We start from the raw sequence: 27,021 nt of genomic DNA, 5'->3' as shown, positions 1-27,021 counted from the left end.
TTCCGGAAGTCGCTCACATCTTTAGAAAAACACAGGTTGTAGACCGGGATCAGGCCTTCTGTGACCGGCAATCTTTCCTGGCGAGAGGTTTACGTATACTTACATACGTAAACATGACATAAGCAGGCGTGCGACATAAGTTCTAACGTCGTCGGTTTAAGAGTTTACATATCCATCGGCGATATTTGTCTGTTTAACCGATAATTGGGGGTGCGGGGGTGAATGCTAAAAATTGGGAAACCTTCCATTAAACTTCCCCCTAGCTATCTATAAATGAGTGTGTTTTTGCAATTGTTGTTTCACAAATTATAATCGTTTTGTTTTGAAATCAAAGCCCTGTATAGACATTGACTACAAAATTTAATGGAATAGGTCAAATAAAACGAGTTATTACATCCTGACTTTAATTTTCGTCTTTGCCTTGCGTATAGGCAACCAATACAACACGCGTGTACGGTGTACCTATAATCAATAATGGATTCATAGGAAAGAAAACAGTTTCATGTTTATATAAAACATGGATCATAAACATTAAACGTAGTTTTTAATATTTGTTTGTTGTTATGGAAAATAAAAGACCAATGATTCATACCATACCATTTTTATCAGTATCAAGTAGTAACAAATAAAATATGACTAGAGCGGTTTACGCCATGTACTGTAGCGTGTATCCCGCTAGCTTGGCATGCGCTACAATACTAACCTCTTTGTACGATGGATAATTAATTTTTTTGTAAGCAGAAGTTAATCATTTCTATAATTATTCTTGCTTAGTTTCATAAATGATACCGTTGCCACAAAATACAAAAAAAGTTATAGTCATTTTGTAAAGACAAATGTTAATTTATTACTTAGATTTCAAATTACTTCTCACATTTGGTCTGCGATAACGTGTTACATATATACAAAACTTGATATCTAAACCAGCGGGTAGTCCGATGTTTCCCGGGAAAAAAAATCGTGCGGATGCACAAAGTTGAAGCTCCTTCCATTCGCAAAATGGGAGGGAATTACGCAGCTCCCCAATCTCGGGGACGCCTGTCGCTAAAAGCGCCTCACACACCTTGTGAGAGCGCTCGCTAATCGCTGTTCGCTAAAGTCGTTGTCAATCACAGGTTGATCGCAACTGTGTACAACGCATCATTAGAGGGGTTCGTTGCATAACAACCCGAAACTCGTAAAAAGAATCGAGGGCGTAAAGTCCTCAAAGTTACCGTGGAATCGACTATGGCTACCTTTTTTTCACTATTTTATGGCTAAATAAGATTTGCCTGTTTTTAGCGCATTTTTGCAAATTTATTTGTAAAAATTATCAAAGTCCTCGTGTGAGATCGAAGGGACTTCAACGCATTTTTGTGTGGCAGATCAGTATTCTATTAGCCACTTTTGACTTTGATGGTTATCAATAAAAGATCTTGTCGAAGGCTACCACATTCCCTTTGACGGTACCCACTTCCGACGTCCCGCTCACCCGTAATTCGCGTTTGAAGATTTGACTCCATCAGTTAGATCTTGTCGGAGGCTACGACATTTCCTTTTTCGGTGCATACTTATATTACACCCACATTCTGGTGGATTTCGCTAAAAACCTTCCACAAGATAGTACTTACTTAATTTTTGGGGCACTTCTCATTGCTCGAGCTTCTATTGGCGACACGAGAAAGAGAGACAGCGATTCGAGATTTACGAAACGTTAAACCGCGTGACAAAATTCGCAACGGAACGTAAAAGGCGCCCGAAGTAGACTACCTCTCGAAGACGCGCGCGCGCCTTGCAAAAGGTCGTTAATTTCGCCCCTAGGACAAAAAATAAAATTCCGCCACGCAGGAGTTGTGCGCGTTTACAACATCTTTCCGACGACACCAATTTGAAAAGAATCGGACCAAAACTGTAGTAGAAGATAGGAAAAAACTGAAAAACCTTCACGTTAGTATACTACGCTCGAGGATGACGCCCAGAAGTTGCCAACCCCAAATCATGTAGCCCTGTCCCTAAGGTTGACAAATTACACGGCCTTATAGATACACGTACACCCGTTGCCTTTCTACAAGAGTTCTTCTACGCGCCCACATTTGCTGCCATCCATGCAGCCAGCCAGCCAGCCAACTAGCCAGCCGACCAGACAGCCAGTCATCCAGCCAAAGTGAGATTAAAAGCTACTTTTTACAAATAAATTTGCAAAAATGCGCTAAAAAGTAGCTTTTAATTTCACTTTGGCTGGCTGGCTGGCTGGCAGCAAATGTGGGCGCGTAGAAGAACTCTTGTAGAAAGGCAACGAGTGTAGATGTATCTACAACGCCGTGTAATTTGTCACCCTTGGGGACAGTGCTACATGATGTGGGGTTGGCGACATCTGGGCGTCATCCTCGAGCGTAGTTTACTAACGTGAAGGTTTTTCAGTTTTTTTCTATCTTCTACTACAGTTTTGGTCCGATTCTTTTCAAATTGGTGTCGTCGAAAAGATTTTGTAAAAGCGCATAACTCCTGCGTGGCGGAATTTTGTTTTTTGTCCTAGGGGCGACAGTAACGACCTTTTGCAAGGCGCGCGCGCGCGTCTTCGAGAGGTAGTCAACTTCGGGCGCCTTTTACCTTCCGTTGTGAATTTTTTCGCACGGTTTAACGTTTCGTAAATCTCGAATCGCTGTTTCCCTTCCAACATGAGTTGGAAAATGCGCTAAAAAATTGATTGTGATACATCAATGTAATTATGAAAACGAATGAAAAACAATTGACGTTAAAATATACACAGTGTGCATTTAATAAATACCAAATTTTGGTCAAAAATCAAATCTGGTTCAAAAATTTCTTTGACTATACCACTGGATTCTATGTAAAAATATCCAAAGTAAGCAGTGTTTATCTTTTTCCTACCTTACATGGGTATTCAGATATGATAACGTCCCCAAAACTCAAACTGTTCATTCATCCTGCATCTCAGAAACAAGCGTAGATAAATTGATTCTGTTTGTGGTATTAAAGTTTCACAAAAAAGTGACACAGGGTAGCGAAAACGGCACGTATCTATCTTTAAAATAGCTAAGATACACTGCTGTCTATATCAGAATAAGACACACGGTACACAGACAGGGAATCTAATACAGCACGCTTATTACAAGAATCTTACCTATGAGGCTTATTTTATGTAGCCTATATTAAGCAACATGATATGCATAAGGTTAGTTTATATTTATGAGAAAAACTAATGACGGTCTGGTTGGTTCGTCTTTGATTTATAGTGAGTTCATGCAATTATTCGATAAAAATGCGAAATCATTGCTTTTATTTAAATTGATAAGACATTGTAAAAGGATAAAGATGCAGGCAGGTGTCCTTTTTGTATAGAATTATTCTTATCTCCAGAAACTATTCCTTAGGTTATATTTTCGTGTAAAAAGGATGTCTGTGCCTAAAACAAATGGGTTTAGATAAGAAAATAGTTGATAAGAATTTGTATGTGATAAGAGACCTTAATTTATTAAAGTAGTACGAAAAATTGGATCCTTGAGGAGGAAGTGGATATGGTTCGCATGCACCCTTGTTTATAAAAGAACTGTTGGAAGAAAATTAGAAGGTCTTCTGTGGTCATACTAACAGTTCGTTACGCTTAGGACGTTTTGAATGCAGAGTTTTTGAACTATTTGTCGCCGTAGTTTTGTGAATTTAAACCATGTACTGGTACAGTCCTGCGCCACGCAAATTCGCCGTTACAAAATTGATTGATTGCTTGTTCAAATAAATGCAATTACATTTTGTTTGTGAATATAGATTTTATGGGTTTTTCAAGTCATATTCAGTGACGAATAGTGCGGTACCATGTCTCATTTATTAGCCCTGAAGTTCTGTGAGACACTTCAGTGTTTTGTATTATTGTCTTCATCATGCTGGGCGACCAGGCGGTTCACACAGCAAACATCTCCAAATATTCACCAAAAAGGACTCTAAATATCGGCACTGACACAAAAACTGTTATTTTGGCAACGTTCAATTTTCCTGTTCCTAACAATTGGATTTTAAACAAAATTTTGTCACGTGTTTGCAAACCCAGTAACTGTTGAGTTACATGTTAGTAACTTTCTATCTGTGACCACGGTATTTTATTATTTAACTTGGTAAAATGGTATGCCGTACCTGCAACTTTAAAATAAGCCAGCGTGATATACAAAGTTCCCAAATGTATAAATAAATTATCAAATATGGTTTTGCTTGAATAGCACAAAAGTGTTTTTTCACTCACTTCGACATTCGACAGATACCGCTTCAAATGGTCTTCGACTCCTTTTTTTAGTACAAGGTCACCTGGTTCCACAGTGTTTAACTTTGGAACCCTATGGAGAGACTCGAGCGATTAGCGAAAATATGGTTTGTGGAGGGACTGTGCACCACGCCACGCTTTGTTTTTACTTGAATATTTTGAATGTACATTAATTTCAAGATTAGTGAGTACACAACATTTGGTAATCTTGGGTATTAAATTGGGAATATGCAATAAGTAATGAAGTACAAACATTTGCGACATTAGGTGCTAGTTTAAGAATATTTAATTTGATTGGAATAATAGACACTTGATTAATCTCTTGTTAACAAAAATACAGTTCCATTTTTATGGTGGGTTTATAGGACCATTATAATTAGTTCACACAATGATTAAGAAATGGCCAATAGAAATAAACGTTTATTCTGCGTCGCTAACCAACGAAACCAACCTTTGTTTCTATTGGCTATGCCCTAATGATCTAATGATAATGATTGCATAAAGTCACCATGAAGTACGTAATTGACTTTTCTATAGACACTCAATTAAAATATTGAAATAAAAAAATGATGGAAATGTTATTTTGACAGTAGGTAATCAAAAAAATAAGGATTGCTAAAAATAGAAAAAAATCTACTCAATATAATGGGAGCGAAATGAAATACCGCTTTTATTGAAAAATCGAGAAGTTCGTGCTATTACTTTAAAATGTCAAGAAGATGAAAATTATTTCGACGTAAACATGTAAAAAACTTTTCTTAAACTTTTTTTCAGCTTCTTTAATAATCAAGTTTCCCCCTTTGAAGAAAAAAGTGCTCATCGGTAAACAAAATATGATAACAAAATTTCTACTCCAAGCACACTAACTTCTTATTCCGATTGAGGTTTGTCAATTTTTAACCATATTTCACCAGTTTGCTAAGTTGGAAAAATACGGTTCGCATTCCTTTGTAAATATATAATAAAGAGCAACCTTTTTCTTATGCATGATGGACGGAAAATTGCCAACGTAAACTTTCCTGAACAGCGCCATTTTTATTCCTACCAGATTTAAAAGAGAGGTGTCACAAACTTAGCAGTCATATATTTCAAAATTGAAAACTTCAACAGACAATGTAATAAACTAAAAGAAGGGAAATCGGCTACTAAATTTGATATCGCTCTACTTGCAGAGTGGAAAATGAAAAACTTGGAAATGGACGGATTAAAGCACGTAAACATCAGAGCAATAAATTTTGGAAAACGTTCACATTAAGTCAGGGAAAAGTTGTGCCGCGCAATGTAATTGTAAGCTTTAGCGGCTTTTAATGTTAAGTGCAGATCGCCATTCGTTAATTTTCCGTGCACCTTTTTCGCAGGAACTCAAACATGGGAATATTCAAATATTCCCGATCGTTTCGTGCAATGAATTGTAATTAGATTTGGAATTGTACTTACATTGACTGCAGTTGCTTAATCTGTAGAAAAACGTCCGTTTCGAAGTAGTAAAAGTTTTCCAGATTTATGAGCGTCCTGAAAATCGAAAACAACACTTAATGAAATGTGCAAAATTGTAGAACCTGAATTTTATTACAAAACAGAGGTAATAGGATTTGTTAAACTTTAATAATGCAAGAGCGAACTCTTCAATGAAGTTTACTGTCAATATAATAACGCATCGGTTAGTTTACGATGTACCCCGTATTTTAAATTTACCGTCACAATGCGTTACCTACTACCTTATCGACGCATTACTCAAAAACTGACAACGTCTCATAATTCACAAAAATTTATGGGGAGTATGTTATCCGTACATGAATTTCGATACACTAAAGCTTCACTTTGATTTAACCTTACACCCTTGGCTTACGCTTTATGAGAATGGAACGAACAAAGAAGAATATAAATAAACAAATTGATGGATAGGCTTATTAATGCAAGAAACACTGTTCGCATTATTATCCAATTCTCCCCTTCTATCGCATAGGACGACGCGTTCCCTTAGTGAACATATTTTCCGTGTTCTCCTGCGCATTAAAATTCCAAAATCCAAAACTGCTGGTCAACATCGAAATTCATCAATTTTTGTTTCTTGGTCACCGAAAGCAAGCATTTACCCTTTCACCCAAACAAAATGAGCGATAAATAGAGAATTTCGATGTGGCGGTGAAAAAGATAGCAAGTCAATAGGTCGATAAAGTTCGCACCCCCACTTTCCCCAAATCAAGTAAAAATATGCCTATATAATTTAGGACTACCTACCCACAAAATTAGAATTTGTACCCGCTTAGTTCCACCGGAGACTCGATTCTAAGGTGAGGTTGAAATCAAGTTAGCAACCCCACTTTATCCAAATTAGATTTTCATTGTTTAAACAATTTATACATTATTTAAACAATTTTTTTATTAAAAAAGGACAATTCTCAAAATTAATACAAAGGAATGGCACGTATAAATTAAAGGCTAATTTCACAAAATTAAAATTTCTACCCGCTTTGGTTCCGCCGGAAAACCGATTCTAAGGCGGGGGTGGTAACTAGACAACAAGTTAGCACTCCCACTTTTCCGATTGAAATTTTATTAGTTGCATCAAAAACTATGAATTAAAGACTAATTTGGGCCCAAATTACATTTTCATTGGTTAAACAATTTATAAACACAGCGTATTTATTCCTTATTTATATTGAAAAGCCTCTATTGTATAAGTAGTTTACTCATTTATGCTGTTCGAAATTGTAATCTTGCAGTAAAGATAGGTATCCTTTGCTTGCAGCATTATTGTAAATCAACGTAAAACTCCGCTCTAAAAATTGCAATGAAAGTATGGTAATTACAGCCCTACAAACTCGTTTTTTAATCTTAGCTTTAAATGTAGGGAGATATATAACCGAAGGTTTTTTAAGGATTGAGATATGAAACTTACAACTCTCGTAAAGTTGGAGCATACGGTAGAAGTGAGTCGCGCTTCAATACCTCCATCGCAGCATCTTCAACAATTCTGAAACAAAAAGGGATACGTTTTATTGAAATATTCTAACTGGCGTGCTTTTATATTATTTTTGTGGCTGTATAAGTAATTTTTCCTTGCAATAAACTGCAACGTTCAAACGTAATAATCATAAGGTACCTATTACTTGCTACTACGCCAATTTATTCCACCATATAAAATAGGAATACTACAAATACCTTATCGTCTTATATTAAGGTGCGCCTATCTGGTCTTTAATTAATTCTGTAATGTAATTATACACACCTTGCTTTCGTAAGCTACATATAGGACAATCTTCACTAATTAGAGTATTAAGCTTAATGTCTACGTCCTAGATATTCACATTAATTACTGAAAGTTGAATAATTACCAGCGCACGCTATTTATAGTTGCCAGTGAATTGAGCATATCACTTCGTATTATTGTATCATCCGACAAATTTCCTGGAAAATGGAAAATTTCTCCCAAAGGTATTCTCGCACGATTAGGGCGTTGTGCGCTGGTGCACCATTCTGTTGAAACAGTTTCCAACTGTTGTTTTGTTGTGTGCCGTACTTCGTTGTATTCGTAATAATAAATGCTACTAAATGCATAATGTACTTTTTTACGGAATACGGGCCATATGTAAAAATTTTCCGAAACGAAACGTTGTATTGAAAATCTCTCAACAGCGTCTTGTATAGCTCAAAAAGTGGCAATGAGAAAGTATTTTTGTTCTTTTTTTGTATCTGATCAGACAAAAAACAAACCTTATAAACCAATGGCAGAGTAAATGGACAGAGACAACACAAAAACTCACACCAATTAAACCGAATGTGAGGAGATGGAAACAAAGGCTATCCAACAGGAAATATGAGGTGCCCCTAACACGACTACGCCTGGGCCACACCAAGCTCACCCACAAACACCTACTACAAAAGGCAGAAACACCCCAATGCGAAAAATGCAACGTGGACTTGACGATAAAGCACCTACTGATCGAATTCCCTCACTACCAGAACACAAGAACAGCAACGCACCTGCCGGACGCACTGGAAGTGGCACTGAATCCGGAGAAGACTAACGGAAGAACAGTAATTGCTTTTCTGGACGGAATACAAATGACCAAACAAATATAGTGTACTTACCTAACATAACTGTATTCTGTAATTTTCACTGTACTATAGTAATCAAATGTAGGTATATTAACTAAATGTAAATGGGTGCCAATAACCCTGGCAGTTGAGGTACCTCCTAATAAATTCAAAAAAAAAAACGAAATCGGCAAATTTCGGTTTTAATGGCATATCTTCGGAAGTAACCGGAATTTTTTGGTTTTCTGTAAAACATTCTTTAATTGCACATCTTTTCTCTAATTTGACCATCGCCGTATCTTCTACGGTTTCGGAGATCCCTATGAGAGACATCCTTATTTTGGACATGGACACAGTATAACTAAGATCCAATGAGTCAGAGTGGAACAGTTGCTCCTGTACCAATTCTTTGCTTTATGACGATGAACTAAAAGTAAGCGGGTGCAATTCGAACAGTGCAAATTGAGGAGGCTGTAAATAGCCAATACAAACCGTAGTTTCATTTATTTACACTGCACCAAAATAATCGTAATGCGGTCGATAGACCGGATCGCTTCGGCTAGTAATAAACATGATCATTTACTTAGGCTAGATTCTTCATTTAGTTGTGAATCAATGGCTTCCACTATTATATCAAATGGTATTTGTTTTTTTTGAGCGCCGATTATGCTCTTTTAGGATGCACGTCACGTGAATGATAAAAAAGTACCTACTTGTAGTTTCTACAGATTTGTTTATATCTCGATTGAAAGTTAACACTTACTGTTAATTATTATCTTTTAACTCATACTTTATCCACGCCATTCATGTTTATGTGTCAGTTGTGAGAGTTTAATAATAGAAAATTGCGCTTGAGAAATGCACGTGACTAGTACGCATTCAACGTATGTCCAAGATGGCGAGATACAAAACCCAGATAGTGGCGAGTGCAAAAGGATTTATGTTAACGCTTATTTACGCAATAAATACCTAAAGATCATATCAGCTTGAAAGAATAAGGGCTTAAATAGATGATAAAAATTTTCCACCCTCGTAAAGAAGGATGATGGTGACAGGCAATTAACCTCCATTTATTGTAAACCACTACCTACGTAACTAAAATTTACTATTGGTAAAAGATTCAACTTATTTCACCACTATTTTACTCTTTTCTGTTTAAAAATAAATCATAATTTATCGTTGTATTGCAGAACTAAGCTTACAAAAATCGTATAGTACTGAACTTTTCTACGGCCGGAGTTGTCATTACAAAGTCTTTACTACACTTGTTCCATTTTCTAGTTTTTCCGTTTGAGTTCACAGTAAAATTATTACCAGATAATAATTGACGGCCAGTTATAGACTTAAGGGGTTGATTCTGTCTGTAAAACAAATTTTGAATCCGCTTTACTTTACTTTTACTCAAGGTGTCTATACAAAATTTCATTTTAGTATCTTAAGAAACAAAAAAATTGGATTGCGCAAATAAAAAGTTGATTTTTTTGTTGCTTGAGGGTTAAGGAGTACATTAAATTGTTCTATGTAACAGAAATGATAAAAGAAACCCTTTTTTTGAAGGCTGGGGCAGTTTTTGGGCTGTAATTTTTTGGCCCGTTGGTCTTCGCAGCTGAAAAACGATAGCGATCTTTCCTATATTCTTAAGAACATGTGTACTAATTTTCAAAGCGATCTGGTGTTTCTAAACAAAGTTATCGTGCACACGGACGGACAGACACACACACAGATAGATTAGTAGGGGAGCTAGCTCGAAATACACTTAACGAGAGTGATCAAAATTTTCACATGTCGGGTTTTCACGATCTTTCTACGGATATAAGTAGGTTACGGTTGTATGAATGAAGCTAATATTTTTACAGACTAATGATAGGTACTGCCAATGACTTGGACAGTGTTTCTTTTGTTCGCTCATTATAAGATTATAGTATTATCTTATTATTATAAGATATCTTATAATTAGACAAGGAAAATTACATTTTTTCGCCTGTATGAGGGCGGGAAAAAGGACAATCTTCTATAGATTTAAAGCAGGTGTTCTATCGAGTACCTTTTTATCCTGATTCTTATGAAAAAAACGCACTTACTGAACCTCGGCGAGGATTGTTCGAATACGCGCGTCATGTCATTCGGTATAGCGAACGCACCGGCCCGGCCCCATAAACAAATTGGCTAATTCCACTTCTTAGAGAAAATATTTTTGTTATTTAGACGATATTATTATTGCTTCTAGCACATTTGTGAAACATATCGATATTTAGGAAGTCTATTTAAACTCAAGGATGATAAGTTAACAAATAATTTAAAAAAAAGCTGAATTCTTGGGTATGTTGGGATGGTATAGGACCTATAGATCATGATGGGCATGTAATTGCATATGCTTCACGTACCTATACTAAACAAAGCCGAGCTTAATTACTCTGCAACAGAACGCGAGTGTTTGGCTGTGCTTTTCGGTATGGAAAAAATTTCGAAGGTATGTTATGAGTACTCATTTTTACATAATAACGTGACTAACAATAGTGATGTCTCTTAGTGAAAAGCTATTTACCAGCCGGATACAAACACCAAATTTCGCATGAAGTTTCTCGAGACCCTAACAACAATTCCCAAAGGGGTCTGCTGTTAGGGTCTGCTATTACCCCCTGGGCACGCTAAATCCCTGAATATGTACACCTACGTTTTTGCTTTTACAGAAATATTCTGATAATTACAAACAAGAAAAGGCCGTAGTTCGCAGAGAGGGAACCGATTTAACTGTTGATACGGTTAAACGAGGTGGCGGCCAAATGCGCGAGACCCAGCACCGAGCTAAGGTTTACCAAATAGTTACGCGCTACCCCTCATCCTAACTGACTTTCAGCATTGAATAAGTAAACGTATTCAGTGCTTCAGCTAGCGAATTTAATACCTTGCAGAGTTATGTTCATCTAATAAAACTACTCTGGGCTAAACTTTGTAATTATTCGTCTTTTTATCTAGTTGCCCTATTTAGTTAATCTGTGCGTTTTTAATTTAACGCCGTCATTGGGTTTATAAAACATTCGATTTTTTATAAAACAATTACCCTTTCGGCAGCAGTCCTGTTTGACACGTTTTATTTATGGAACAGTTTATTCGTTCGCGTGCCTGTCAGAAATAGAACATTAAAAACTTCGCAAAACTTCGTGCCTATTAATCGAAATGCCGGTTCATTTATAATTTCGCCTAATTTCATGAATTTTGATTGATCCTTTATACTATAATTGTAACAGGCTTCGGAACTAACCGCGCCTCATCCCCATTATCAATTTTACTAACTACTCTAGGCTGTTTAGGTAAATTTCTCTTGCAAGTCGTTAATTTAATAGCGTTGGTGTAATATCGGATTGCCAGAGGTAATTTAATTTAATAAGATGAGTTGAGAAAACACACTCAAAACATACGCATGGTAATTTCATGAAGGATGGTAAGGTCGCGATGAGTGTTTCGTAGCATGAATGGGAGAATATTAATTTCTAATGTTCAGTTAATAATACAACTGTCATAAGAAAACAAATTTCAAACCCTCGTAATATTCTACAGCAAGAAGATATGATTTAACTTACTTGAATAGCTATTATTATTATTATCATTTAAAAAATCCGTCTGCTGGTAATAGACGCAATTAATGAGCTGAACATCTCCGTTTCATAGGAAGTTTCGACAAAAAGTTTCTTCGGTAATATCTTTTTATATTCGAAAATAATGGGCCAATCACCTTTCAATTACCATACAACAGCTCAATGTAGCGTAAATTCTTTTCAAAGTCATTCAATTGATAAAAAAGTTTCTTTGCGGTGCACAGGGCAAATTACTTGCTGAACACTTTCAAGGAACTCGTACACGTTATAACGGAAATGACATTATTAAGTATTAAGGATCCTCAGATCCTTTATAGTTTTTTGTATTGTCGTCCGTCCGTCCGTGTGCGCTATAGCTCTTTTTAAAAGTGACCGATTGTGTTGAAATTTAGTGTATGGCTCCTTTGGATATTAAGGACGTACGGATATTGATCTTCAGGAAGCTGGTTCAACAGGAATAAAATTATAGGACTTCGAGTGAATCGGGAACAGGAAAAACTGCGGGCTCAATATAATAAAAATCAACATATTTCATTCCCTACGATCTTGGTGCATGAATAACGATTTTGACATATTTTGATCAAAATCCATATGAAAAATATTTTAGCATCTTTAAATCACACACATGCGGTTATTATAGCGAGTTCGGAGTTCGGACTTTCGCTAGATTATTCCCTATTGCTTTGAGATGTGTCGCAATTCAATAAAACACTTCTCTGTGGTCTAGGTCAAAAGTTTCAGAGCAAAATGTACCCAAAGTAATCCTTTATACATGAATTTGGAGTTGTAAAAGTTTCAAACGCATTATTTTGATGCTGAGAGAGTACATAACGTGCAAATTTGATAACCGCATGTGTGTGATTTAAAGATGCTAAAATATTTTTCATATGGATTTTGATCAAAATATGTCAAAATCGTTATTCATGCACCAAGATCGTTGGGAAAAAGACTAGGAGCATTATCTCAATGCCAAAGACATGAATTTGATGCATTTTTGGCGACCACGTGGATTTTGATCAAAACATATCAAAATCGTGATTTATGCACCAAGATCGTTGGGAAAGAACTAAGAGCATCTCAATGCCCAAGATAGAAATTTGATGCATTTTTGGCGACCACATGGATGTTGATCAAAACATGTCAAAATCGTTATTTATGCACCCAGATCGTTGCGAAAAAAACCAAAATAGCTTTGTAAATAATCGGGTTATAAGGTTGTAGCATGCTATATTTATCGATGTTTAGCTTCTTGGTACGTATTTAATGGCGATGACACATAAACATTTAATGGCTGCCTGGCACAAAGTTAAAATCAACGTGATATAATACAAGAAGGATCGAGTTGTTATATAGATTCTCCGCAATATTGCATTTTCCCTTTGCACGTACCTTCCATTTTCGAGACATTCGCCCTTTGAGAGTATTTAAACTGAAAGTTTTAAGACTTTCTTTATGAGTACTTTCGAGATATTTGTTTTGACCTCACCAATTATAGACACCCATGTCTCGTCCAGACGATTCGTTTTGCCTTTGTGACTTCTCTACTTCAAGACCGTTTTCGAGATATTCACTCTTTTCACAACCTTCAGTGGCTGTTTTTCTGGATCTTGCAAAGGCGTTCGACACGGTCTCACACTCCATTTTATTTGAAAAGTTGGAATTATACGGGATTTGTGGAGTATGTTTGTCATTACTCAAATGTTTTGTTGCGGATATAGAGCAAAACGGTTGTAATCAATGGTACCCTAAGTAGTTCCAAACAAGTGGTAAGTGGAGTTCCCCAAGGTTCCATCCTAGGTCCGGTTTTGTTCCTATTATGCATAAACAGCATAATTAATTTATGTTTTGAACGAGCGACTATAGTCTCTTATGCGGACGACACTGTATTGTATGCGGTAGGAGATACTTGTGAACACGTCAAACAATCGACATCGTATTACTTGTCTGTACTCGTATGTTATCTAAACCAAAACTTGCTGTCTCTAAACTACACCAAAACTCTTTATATTCCTTTTCACTCTTACAAATTTCAAACATATGATAAAATAAAAATCCATAAATCAGATTAATTGTAGTTGTGCTCTAAGTACCTATATCTTAAAGGGAGCACATCAAATATCTTCGTGTTACCATTAGTCCAGTCAACCTGTGTCGTAAAACACCAGTTGAAGGAAAAAAATAGTATAAAGCTAATTTTTTCCCCATCGACTACTACCATTTAGACAAGTGTTTAGCCAAAAGTCCCCGCCCCTACCCCTCTTGCTTCCCCCCCCCTGTGGTTCGGTCGAGGTGGGCCCGGCGGCGCGGCGTTGCAATGCTAATATTGTTGTATAGTGAGTGTTTTTTTTTAAACTTTAAGGTACACTATTGCATTTTCTCTAAACAAAACCCAACGAGTCTCAGTGAATCCTAAATTCCACCCTTTTGTAAATTTGTGTCAAATAATAATAAGTCCTTGTATACAGCTAAAAATCGTATTTTAAATAGTTTTGTATTACCCAAAATCGTCCTGAAACCTTCATTTTCATGCTTACTTTCTGTCAGGAAATTTTAGTGTCCATGACAGAGGCAGAGCAGACTACGTTTTCTGCCGTTTGTCACTTTACTGGCCGCACCTGTCACTTTACCGGCCGCAGCGTCACTTTCCCAATTAGCGGCCGCATTTGTGACATTTCCAAATGTCTATAAAGACTCCTGTCACCACTGAGAGATTGACATTAATCAAAAGTTCTATATAAAAATTGAAATTTGATATTAAAATACGATTTCGGGTAAAATTTAATACAAACCTCGTCAGTAAAATGACATTACCTGACTCGGAAATTAAAGTACTTGGTCTCCAAAGGGGCCTCGCACTTCAATACTTACTCGACATTTTCCTGACGTTTATGTAAATAACTATTGTTTAAAAATGCAGGTAATATTTTTTTATGTTATTTTAGAACAAACTAATTGCAGTATCTTTATTTGAAGTAAAAAATATTTTCAGATTATTCACATTAAAAAATAAATTGGTATTGACCATTTCCGATTTCCTAAACTTCCAGGACAAGTTCTTCATTTTCCTTGACTTCTACCAAAGTTACATTACTGCATGATCCGCCACAGTTCCCACACATTTCTGTGCAATCAAGTGCTACTTTAAAACAGCTGCAATTACCTTCGCAAGCCTTTTGCAGTTGCAGGATCAATTTTTAGCGCATTTCCACAAAAATAAAAAAAAATGCGCTATTGTGGCCACTTTGTCCGTCCGTCCGTCCTCTCGTTTTGCGACGCTACTAGTTCTTTATCTTAAGAGCTATTGTTCTACTTTTTTCGCTATTTGGTTCGTTATGGTGTCGAGTCTTGCACCAAGGAAGGAATTTTTTCTGTACCGCTTACAAAAAAGTTATTGTAAAAAAAACAAAAAACCGTTTTTTACATGTTCTATAATTTTACACTTTTCCCGTTTATTAGCGATCCTAGAGATCTTTTATAATTTTGTATTGCTGTCTGTCGTCTGTCTGTTGGTCTGTTCCTTTGTCTGTCTGTCCCTGTATCTGTCCGTGTGAACGATAACTTTGTTTAGAAATGTCCGATCTCTTTTACATCTCCGTTAGTTATTAAATTAACTGAATTGCATGAAATTCAATATGGGCATAGCTTTAGCCATATAATACGCAATGCCAAAAGTTGAGTCGAATCGATTCAAAATTCACAGTGCCCTTTTCGCATCTCGACCATTTATAAACCGAATTGCAAACTTTTTTAATTATAAAAGTATTTAAATGAAATTTGATACATAGCCACTTGGAATAAAGGAAAATCAAACGCCAGTTTCAAAATTTTGTTTTGCACATGCGCAGTGCCAACTTTTTTATTTATGGAAGAATTTAAGCGAAATTTGATACATAGGCACATGGAATAAAGCAAAATCAAACGCCAATTTCAACATTTGGTTTTACGCATGTGCAGTGCAAACTTTTTTATCTATGGAAGCATTTAAGTGAAATTTGATATTTAGGCGCTTGGAACAAAGGAAAATCTAACATTAGTTTCAAAATTTAGGTTTGCGCATGCGCAGTTCCAAGTTTCTCATTTAGAAAAGCATTGAAATGAAATTCTTCTCATAAACTGAACTTGAAGAAGCACGGCAAAAATGGATTGCCCATGTGCAACGCTATCTTTCATATTTGTGGCCGTATTTTTACGATTTTAACAGAAGTTGCATCTTACAAATGGGAAATGAATGCAAGTGGAAATGCGCTTTATGTAAATCGTTTACGATTACTTTTTAACTTGTTGAATCTGATAGTATGCTCGATAAGCATGTAGTTCAGCAGCACCAGATGTTGGAGAGAGGGATGCGATGTTAAATTTGGATTTTAATGACATTTTTGCAACAGTTTTAAGTTACATTGGATATCTACTGTCATTCAGACATGCAGACCTTGTGCATCCATATTTGTTTTAAGAAAAAAACCTCTCCTACCTCTGAGAATATTTTTGTCTGCCTGTTTTTCATAATATTGTCATTTGAAGAACTTAGCAATTTGTACGCGTTAATTTTGGAAGAGCAATAGATGTCTCCCAGATTCAAAGTGTGAGGCCTATTCTTAGGGCTACCACAGTGCCAAAATGTACAACTATTCTTTCACAAACCCTCTGGCACACCATCAACCTATGACATCAGCAAGACCCGTGAAGAGATTGGTGATATGAAGGATGTGATATTATTTTTTCGTGATATCACAGGATGTGATACCACGTCTTCTTTATTCGGCAAAGGCAAAATCAACGAGTACAAATTGCTAAGTTCATCAAATGATCGCACAAAAGCTTAACAGTTTTATGAAAAACAGGCAGACACAAATATTCTCAAAGAGGTAGTAGAGGCTTTTTTCTTGAAACTATATGGATGCACAAGGTCTGCATGTCTAAATGACAGTAGATATTCAATGTAACTTAAAGCTGCTGTTGCAAAAATGTCATTAAAATTCAAATTTAACATCGCATCCCTCTCTCCAACATCTGGAGCTGCTGAACAACATGCTTATCGAGCATCTATCAAATTCAAAAATGGAATGGAGATAAGGAAATCAGCGCTACGGACTGGGGATGGATCATGCAGCAATGTAACTTTGGTTGAAGTCGAGGAAAATGAAGAACTTGTCAAGGAAGTTTAGGAAATCGGAAATGGTCAACACCAATTTATTTTTTAATGTGAATAATCTGAAAATATGTTTTACTTAAAATTAAGATACTGCAATTATTTTCTTCTAAAATAACAAACAAAATATTACATGCATTTTCAAACAAAAAACTATTTAAAATACGTTTTTTAGCTGTACCTACCTATACAAGGACTTAATATTTGATACAAATTAAAAAAAGGTGGAATTTAGGTTTCACTGAGACTCGTTGGGTTTTGTTTAAAGAAAATGCAATAGTGTACCTTAAAGTTAAAAAAAAACACTCTCACTATGTGTACCTATAATAGGTACAATAATATTAGCATTGCAACGCCGCACCGCCTATCTTTGATGCGGAACCCGCCACGACTGGGTACGCATTCTGCATTACACCGGCTGAATCTCGCAGGCTCTTTAACAAAGTAAGTACTATTGCATATCATTTTAAAGGTAATAATGGGAGCTACAACTTTTGTAGGTAACATTTTTTGATAAAATGTCGGCCTAAAAATTTCTGCGACAAAAAGTAAAATTACGTGCCGAAAAATATACAACGTTTTACCTTTTCATGCGAATTACAAACAAACGGTAAAAGTTACGACGAAAGTCAACTGAAACATATTTGTAGACAATGCTATACTAAAGAAAATAAATTTCAATCCGATATGTTGTTTAGTAATCGAGAGAGACGCGATTTACGAAACCCCTACACTTTGCATGTTTAGGGGGGCACAGGGGGGGAAGCAAGAGGGGTAGGGGCGGGGACTTTTGGCTAAACACTTGTCTAAATGGTAGTAGTCGATGGGGAAAAAATTAGCTTTATACTATTTTTTCCCACTAAAAACACAGGTTGACTGGACTACATTGACAAACACCATCACTTCACATAACTTGTGCTCAAACTAAGGAGATATGTCTACCTATTTCGAAAGTTAAAACGGTTCTGCAATGAAAATTCATTAAAAATTGTTTATTACGGCTTTGTGCAATCTGTGCTGGGATATGGTTAAGTTTCATTTTGGACATTTTTACATTTACATTTATATCTTATAGGTAGGTATGTAGGTTAGGTTTCTGTTACTACCGAGTTACCTACTACAAGAATGTAAATAAATGGTTTATTATTATTTATTATAAAGTGATGACCTCACCAATGGCTATATTTCTTCCAGGCGCCCCGATCGCCCACATATACAATTGAAATGACAAGAAGGCCTCTTCTTCTAAGTCAATAATCAAGAAAGAGGAAACAAATAAAGATTCAGAAAGGACGTTAATGGTGTTTGTGTTTTTGTGCATCTGTTAAAGAAAACCGGGTATTAGGATTATTAACACTTTAAGGTAATTAAGATTTCTTTTAATTAATTTGCTTCAATGGATCGTAAGCGCGTGGTATACTATTGAAAGACCTTGAGCATCTTTCTTTATTTTCAGTATTATTGATTCTTTGTTTATGTCGAGTTGTCAAGATACATTTTCTATCCGTACCTAGGGTTATGTTAGGTGTTTTTAGTATAATTCAGGAACTGTTGGTTTCAACAGGATGGTGCATCGGAGCACAACGCCTTAATCGTGTGAGAATGCCCCTAGGACAAATACCCTGTAAAATGGGAAATTTGACCGATTGGTATTCTTGCACGACTAGAAGCGTTATGCGCGAATCCACCATCCTGTTGAAACCAACAGAGTTGCCAACTTTGGCTGTTTTTTGTGCCGTGCATCGTTGTATTCGTAATAAAAAATGCTACTCAAAACTAGTACCTATGTACTTTTTTTACGGGCCATATAAAAAGATAAAGTTGATGCGATTTCTCGTTGTCTTTTAGAGCTTAAAAATAATGGCAATAAGAAAGTGTTTATTTATTTTTCCGTAACTGTTCAAATAATATCAGGAAAAAATAAAAACAAAATCGGCAAATTTCGGTTTTTCTAGCATATCTTCGGAAGTAAACGGAATTTTCTGGTTTTCTTTAAAGCGTGATAATCACAGTTTAATTGCGCAATTTTTACCTAATTTGACCGTCGTCGTAAACTTCTATGGTTTTCTAGATCATCATGATAGACATCCTTATCTTGGACACATTGAATATGCAAAGTGGATAGGTGTAAGGTGTTAACTCAAGTAATCTGTAATATATTTCGTGTGGGAGATGTGCCCCCCACACCCGAAAGCCTTAAACTAATTGCTTCTCTTTTAATTATTTCTTCTGAATCCATAAACTTATTCGATCTATCTGTACTACAAAAGGACACCAATTGAAGAATTTCTAGAGGAAATTCTTTTTTTTTGCGGTATTTGGTAAACTTGTAATTTAGTCTGAATTCTACTACTTTGATGTGATGGGGAACTTAAGACAATTAGGTCGTTGTAGCAATGTGGTGTAGATTGTACCTAGACCCTTTGTTTTGCTACAACAGATAAATCTTTACATTTGGAAATTAACTGTTAAACAGCAAAATATTGTTCAAGGCACAACTCCAGTTAAACTTTGAAGTTTAGAATTTCTATCCACTTAAGTTGTTCGGGGCATTTATCTCCTTGTTGGCGATTAGACGAAATTTAATACAGACCATTAACTTAAAGGTTTCTCGTGCTGGCCATTAAACTAATCACAGTCTGGTTGAGATAGCGTACAACCCAAAATAAGAACGGCGCGTATAGGGATGAAAGTATACTCAAACAGTAGAACAGAAGCTGCCCTTAACTTAACATCCAAATGAGTTATTTGTACTACACATTGTTTTTCATAGCGGCTACCAGATGCGGAATCATCAATTGTAATGTGATAAGTAGGTGCCGTTGTCCGTTCGGATATTCACACGAATTTGAGCCCAAAGGATGGTTGTGGAATTCAATTACGGAGGTATGCTTAGCAAACATTGAACCTACGGCAATCAAACTGCCAAAATTCGATTGCTTATATCCACCTACTATTTGCATCTACAGGGAGTACCGGAGTGATTAGTATCTTACACCCTCCTTGATAATGGATTAATTTTAGTAAGATCCCATCAATTAGCTACGCATTGGGAAATTTGATTGCATTTCAATAATGTAATGTAATAAACTATATGAATAATCACCTACAAGGTTTCTATTTACTCACACTGCCCAAAGCTCCTAATTAACCCCTGGCTGTACGACCAGAAACTGAAACCGAATGTAAGGGTGAGACGCTTTGACCGCATTAATGCGATATAACTCGATGGAAAGTAGGACAAGTATTTTCCAGCTTGTGTCAATTAAGGTGTACCACGACTGTCAGTAGACGGAAAATTGATTACGTTTTTGTTCTACCAATATCAGTGAACTATAGGTATAATTTATTATATCCGCACCTTAATCACTCCTCGAATGACGCAAATTGATATTTCGTGTATACAGTCTACTACAATATAACCCAAAACGTGATGACTCAACGCATAGGTAATTGATACGTAACTAAAATTATTTAGAAATTACACTGGTTTGAAAAACAATCTTGGAGCCAGCGGATAGTTGTAAAAATTTCATCCGACAGATGAATATAGGAAAAACTGTCTTCGAGCCGCAGAGAAAATTAAGATGCGCAAACAACAGGCGGACGTTGAGGTTTTTTCTTGTAGTAATTACATCGGCAGGAATTGTGAATATACTGTTCGACCTTAAAGGCAATTATAAATCTTAATTGTGCATTTTCATTAATCATTGATAGTGCTATAAGCAAATAAGCACCCTTATACACTCCAGCCTATATACATATTCAAATGTCTTCGTCGACATGAACCTACCCTACCCTACCTTTCTAACCTGAAATTGATATTACAACGCTACTTATTACACCATGAGTATTTCACGACTTCACCTCGAAAAATTTAGCTAGTCATTTCAAGATTTCCGCAAGGGTTCTTTGAATGTAAGGTTGTATGGTAGTCTATACCATTACAATAACGTTGAAAGTATTAAAAAAATTTGTAAGCAGCTTTATTTATTCAATGGTTCAGCCCAGTTAGCGACAACCATCCCTTACATAATACCGATTTAACTGAAGAAACTGATGTCGCCGACCCCACATCATGTATCCCCGTTCCTAAAATTGTTAATTACACGACCCCGGTACACTCTTCGGCTTTCTGCAAGCGTTCTTCTACGGCCCGCATTAGCTGCCAGCCAGCCAGCCAATAATGTCTCGAACCAGTGACAACAACTGAATAATATTCGATTAAATTTAACTAGTTCTAACAAACACCTTTCATTTAATATGCAACTTGATGGGTCTACACTACAGTGACATTTGTGAATTAATGTGAATGGATTAAATGAATAGGTACGCGATTTAATGCATATACGTCATAACTTAAAACCTCCACGAGTTGGAAAAAAATGGGCGATGCTCTCTATACACTACATTGCATACAGGGTCCTGCTCCGCCAGAGGACTACTTCTTCAGTCAATCCAGTAATAAGTCGTTTCAACCCGAACTGCAACTGCAGAAAGTATTGAAGGTTCAACATTTTTAGATACAGGGTCTGGTAGTGAAATGTGTGAACTCCAAGGTATCAGCGAGAGTTCCAACCCAAAGTGTGCAGAGTTGATCAAACCGGTAGCCGTGTAAACATATTACAGTCATTTATATTAGAAACAGAAACTAAAGTGTTGTGTCGAACAAGATTGCAAATCTAATAAATTCATAAAGAGCACTTCGGTGTGACCCCACGGAGTCATTGGATTTGACCCATTTTCAATAGGCTTATTACATGTGGCATATAGGTCACCTGTGCAAAGTTTGAACTAAATAGATACAAGCGTCTGGCAGAGACAGAGAGGCGTGACCCCAAGAGGTCATTGGATTTGACCCATTTTCAATAGACTTATTACTTGTGGCATATAAGTCAACTGTGCAAAGTTTGAACCAAATCGGTCCCAGTTAGCGTGTTTACGGACAGACGGACACCATCGACTCCCCTATAAAGCTTGCATCGCTTTGCTCTGCCGTTTAATAAACCGCGTGTATTTGTGAGTTTATACAATCATTATCATTAGGTCATTCAGAATAACCAATAGGAACAAAGGTATGGTCTCGTGGGTTAGCGACGCACAATTAACCTTTGATTCTATTGGCTATTTCTTAATTATTTAATGGTAGTAAGTAATGATTGTATTAACGCACCATAAAGCGGCTTTAAAAAAGCCAGTTATCGTGTGCAAAGACAGACTCACAGACCTGATCGACTCCCTTAAATCCCTTTGCTCTGACTTCTAATAATTTAAGTGAGTATACGTTCGAATTGAAGTAGACGATTTTGCGAGAACATTCGTGGACCAAACTCTCATTACAAACTGTAACAGAGAAAGAGAGTACACGACTTAATATATCGGATACAGAAAGTACCACGAAGAAAACCAGTGGAAAATCGGTTGCACAGAACGAGCCCGAGTCAGACCGCGACCACGTACACGACAATCCACTTTCGTGGAATTTATGCTGTATTACTTCGGAACTCGGGTTGTATTGGTCTACTGCTTTAACTCCAGAGGAACTGGTACTGTGTCTCCGCTATCACCGTCGTCCGTGTTGCGAGACGCACCATTTTTACGAGGGGGGGGGGCAGTGTAACGAACATTCCGGAAATCCCGAAAGACATCGAGGCGCCATGAAATATTAGTCATCGGCGATAAGAGCGAAGGCGGATGTGACGCAATCTTTCTGGGAAAAATGACGTGTTTATTGTAGAACATTTCGAATCATTGTTGTTTACTATATAAGCAAGTTGTAGCGTATATCAGTGCTTGAGTTATGTTATTAATTGTAAGCGATAAATCGTTATTTTTTTATTTGCGACAGTTTCAATTACCTACATGCGAAATAAGATCACTCACTAGGAAGCGGGGGACACTTTGTATAACTAAGTATAACTTTTGTTTGAAAAGTTATTTTAAAGAACCGTTCGACAATTTGGTTCCTTCACTCATTAAGTATCTATACAACAAATTTCGTGGAATTCTCTCCATTTTCGTTGTCCGGCCAAGAATTGCAGTGGAACTTTTTTTTCGAATTTTCAAAAACTAATTCCATATTCGTCATTTTCATGTTCAAAAACCCCCAGATACCAAATTTCGTCGAAATCAGACTTTTTTTCGCACCCCCAAGTAGGGGTGCGCCCTTTCGTAGTAGGAATTTTTTTTCAAAATCGGATAGTACATACTCGAAAACCTATTCAAAAACTTGCCACCCATCTTTGTAACTCTTATGGTTGCCGAAAAAAAAATTATAATCAAAATTTCACCACTGCTTTGAGGGTGGCTCCCAAACGAAACACGTTGGACCCTCGGTTTATTTGGAAAAAGTGCTAGTCCTGATCCCCTGTATCACCCATTTTTTTTACATGCGGTTATGTAACGCTCTGTATTCATGAATGCACTCGCAAAAATTTGGTTATATATTTCATCTGAACAAATATTTGGTGTAATTTTCTATGTTCAACTAGATATTGTTTATCCAAGAAAACACGTGTGTTTGTCAGTAAATTCAATCTACCTCAATTTCATAATAAAAAAATAGTCTTTTACAGTCAGAATATGTACAATCGATAACGCTCCAGCAAATGTGGATATTTCATGCATGCCATAATATAATTTTTAGGCTATCATCACAAAAACGTTGATTTTGTGGACGCTTTTGCGGCCATAAAGTTTAACTTTATTGTACGCTTCTGTCAAACTTTACTTTATTGTACACATCTGTCAAACTGTATACCTACTTATTTGAAACTGATGTGTGAGAAACAGTAATCTGTTTAATACAAAGCGTCTATCTGGTCTACCCCATCAAGGATTGGGCCATCCACGTGCGTTTTTTTCATTTTCGGACTTGTAGGAATGTTTCACACTATTTTGCATAATCACAACGTTCACATTTAAAATTATAGTTTGACGTTTCAATCTTTGCTGCTTGCAGACCTTTTTGAAGTGTAGAACCAAAACATGAGGAAGATGTTATGGCTTGCATTATTATGCGAAGAATCACCAGCAATTAACCGAGAACACAAGTAGCTACCTATACCTGCCATCAAAGTAGGTAATCAGGTTTCTAATAATTGTACAGCATGTTAACTATAAGGTCTTGGAAGCCACAGTTACGAAGGACCTATTGCATTTGACATTATTAAAATCTTGTGCAGCGGAGGAGGTTGCGATTGTACTTTTACTCTCAAACGCCTGATCTTATATCATATATGGCTTAGGTTCGCAAGCTTGCAGCTTCCAAAATTTCATCCTGAACTGTCGCTATCACCCATTTTGATACGCACAAAACACACGCAAAGATGCTAATTATAATTTATTACATATGACAGGAATTGCTTTGTTTTTAATTGTCTAAGATAACTATGATTTTCAGAAAAAATAGGTTTATGAGCAAATTTTTGAATTCTTTTTTTGATGATCGCCTAAAAAATGTTGTGTGCACCTTGGCCAAAAGTGATTTGTTAGGCCTCATCTGAATTGCGGCCTCGGCTACCGCCTCGGCCACAAACAGCAGCTTCGGCCAAAAAAGATCACTTTTACGGCCTTGGTACACAAATAACTATTAATCATTCGATTCAATTTGTTTACAGAGAAGTCACATTACATAAACTATTGTCTGTCCTTCCTTTACCCGAATAGAACGAAAGCCTGTAAGGCTATAATTTTTTGTGAAATCCACCATAATGCCTATTGTAATGTAACGTAAATTTACTTAGCAGAATTTAGCGGAAATCGGTACGAAAAATGAGTGTATAAAGAGAATCAGTTAATTCATATTTTGTAGTTCTGAATTTTTCAAACAAAACCATTTATTGTCATTCCGGTCGCATGTTAATAATATCTCTGCTAAACTCAATAGAAACCTTTTTGTTTTACGTCGCTTACAAAAAAATGTATCCCAGTTCGTTTTACGTAATGCGTACTATGCACTATTTCATAGCTTGATGTCTTCGCTGTTTTGGTGTGGGGCAATTCTTCACATGCTAAATACATTTTCAAATTACAACGTCGTGCTATTAGAGTAATCACTAATTTAGGATATCGTGAAGACTGTCGTCCATGTTTTGTTAAATTAGGAATACTTACTTTTCCATGTGTGTTTATCTTAGTGTGTGTATGTTATATAAAACAAAATATTAATAGATTTCAGCAAGAAATACCACATAATTATACAACTAGAGGTAGGATGTTGTTACCGGTGCCGTTCCGTAGACTTACCAAGTCTCAGGACGGAACAGAAATTATTGGCTTAAAATGTTTCAATCACCTGCCAAATGATGTTAAAGAGTTAGCATTCTCAAGTTTTAAACTGAAGGTTAAGAAATTCCTTAAGGAAAAGGCTTTCTACTCTGTTGAGGAATTCCTTAAGATTACTATACCTACCTGAATTAATTACTAATTAGATGTAGTTATCTTTAATGTATTGATGTTTGTTGTTTTGACTAGTGCAAGTATTATTTTGTTTTGCAAAGCACGTAATATATATTATTATTATTATGGTCGGTGTATCTTGTGAGAACCCAGGTCTAGCCTGGTTAACTAATCGCACGGATTAAAATCAAGTAACGATTAGTGCACAATAGCCAACGCTATCAGGAAAGAGGAAAACAAAACAAAACAAAAAAAATCATTATAATAATTCCTGTAATTTTATTAAATGGAGTTTATTGTGTAAGTGTTTCTTTGGCTTTGCGTTTGGGTTGAATACGAGTGGGTTGTGATAACGTGGTGTGTTTCTGTGAAGAAGGAGTTATGTGTTTTTTAACTGTGCTAGGGCGTGTAACTTTATTGGGTGGACCGGTCTTTGTAGTGCATGTTGCGTTACTTGTATTTATGGTGTTTCTTTGTTCTTGAGGTTGTATTTGTGAGGTTGCTTGGGTTTTTGGTGGAGATATTTTAGTATGTTGTGAGCCTGTAGTTCTGTTAAGGTTTTTGCGTTGCGGTTGAATACGAGCGGGTTGTGAAATTGTGGTGTGTTTCTGTGAAGAAGGAGTTATGTGTTTTTTAACTGTGCTAGGGCGTGTAATTTTATTGGGTGGACCTGTCTTTGTAGTGCATGTTGCGTTAGTTGTATTTATGGTGTTTCTTTGTTCTTGAAGTTGTATTTCTGTTGTTGCATGGGTTATTGGTGGAGACATTACAGTATTTTGTGAGCCTGTAGTGCTGTTAAGGTTGTTGCGTTTGGATTGAGTACGAGTGGGTTGTGATAACGTGGTGTGTTTCTGAGAAGAAAGAGTATTGTGTTTTTTAGCTGTGCTGGGCCGTGTAACTTTATTGGGTGAGGGTGAGGTATTATTATTATTATTATGGTCGGTGTTTCTTGTGAGAACTCAGGTCTAGCCTGGTTAACTAATCGCACGGATTAAAAATCAAGTAACGATTAGTGTCTGTGTCTGTGTCTGTGTCTGGTGAAGTTATGTAGGGTCCTTAAAAAAAATCAAAATAAAATTAAAAAAAAAAAAAAAAGAAAAATCACACGTACATTGGACATCTAGGGATACTATGTAATTCGTACTTACCAACATACCTATTGATGGGCACAATAGCCAACGCTATCAGGAAAGAGGAAAACAAAACAAAAAAAAATCACTATTATAATTCCTGTAATTTTATTAAATGGAATTTATTGTGTAAGTGTTTCTTTGGCTTTGCGTTTGGGTTGAATACGAGTGGGTTGTGATAACGTGGTGTGTTTCTGTGAAGAAGGAGTTTTGTGTTTTTTAATTGTATTTATGGTGTTTATTTGTTCCTGAGGTCGTATTTGTGAGGTTGCTTGGGTTTTTGGTGGAGATATTGCAGTACTTTGTGAGCCTGTGGTGCTGTTAAGGTTTTTGCGCTTCGGTTGTATACGAGTGGGTTGTGACAATGTGGTGTGTTTCTGTGAAGAAGGAGTTATGTGTTTTTTAAGTGTGCTAGGGCGTGTAACTTTATTCGGTGGACCTGTCTTTGTAGTG

At 36.4% G+C, this 27,021-nt stretch overlaps 1 protein-coding gene across 1 annotated transcript in view; it reads right to left on the bottom strand.

Moving 5' to 3' along the window:
• LOC116177399 (lutropin-choriogonadotropic hormone receptor-like) overlaps positions 1 to 27,021 on the bottom strand; it is a 229,684-nt gene that overhangs the window by 30,865 nt on the left and 171,798 nt on the right. The window contains exons 4-5 of the mRNA XM_031496372.1: positions 7,155 to 7,229; positions 5,690 to 5,764 (exon numbers count right to left, since the gene is read on the bottom strand). Coding sequence (XP_031352232.1) covers positions 5,690 to 5,764; positions 7,155 to 7,229 — 150 coding nt within the window. The remainder of the gene's footprint in view (positions 1 to 5,689; positions 5,765 to 7,154; positions 7,230 to 27,021) is intronic.

The sequence above is a fragment of the Photinus pyralis genome, unplaced genomic scaffold (assembly GCF_008802855.1).
Source record: "Photinus pyralis isolate 1611_PpyrPB1 unplaced genomic scaffold, Ppyr1.3 Ppyr1.4_LG1, whole genome shotgun sequence".
NCBI lineage: Eukaryota > Metazoa > Arthropoda > Insecta > Coleoptera > Lampyridae > Photinus > Photinus pyralis.
The sequence above is the reverse complement of the archived record's forward strand: the minus strand, read 5'-3'. Positions and strand labels throughout refer to the sequence as shown.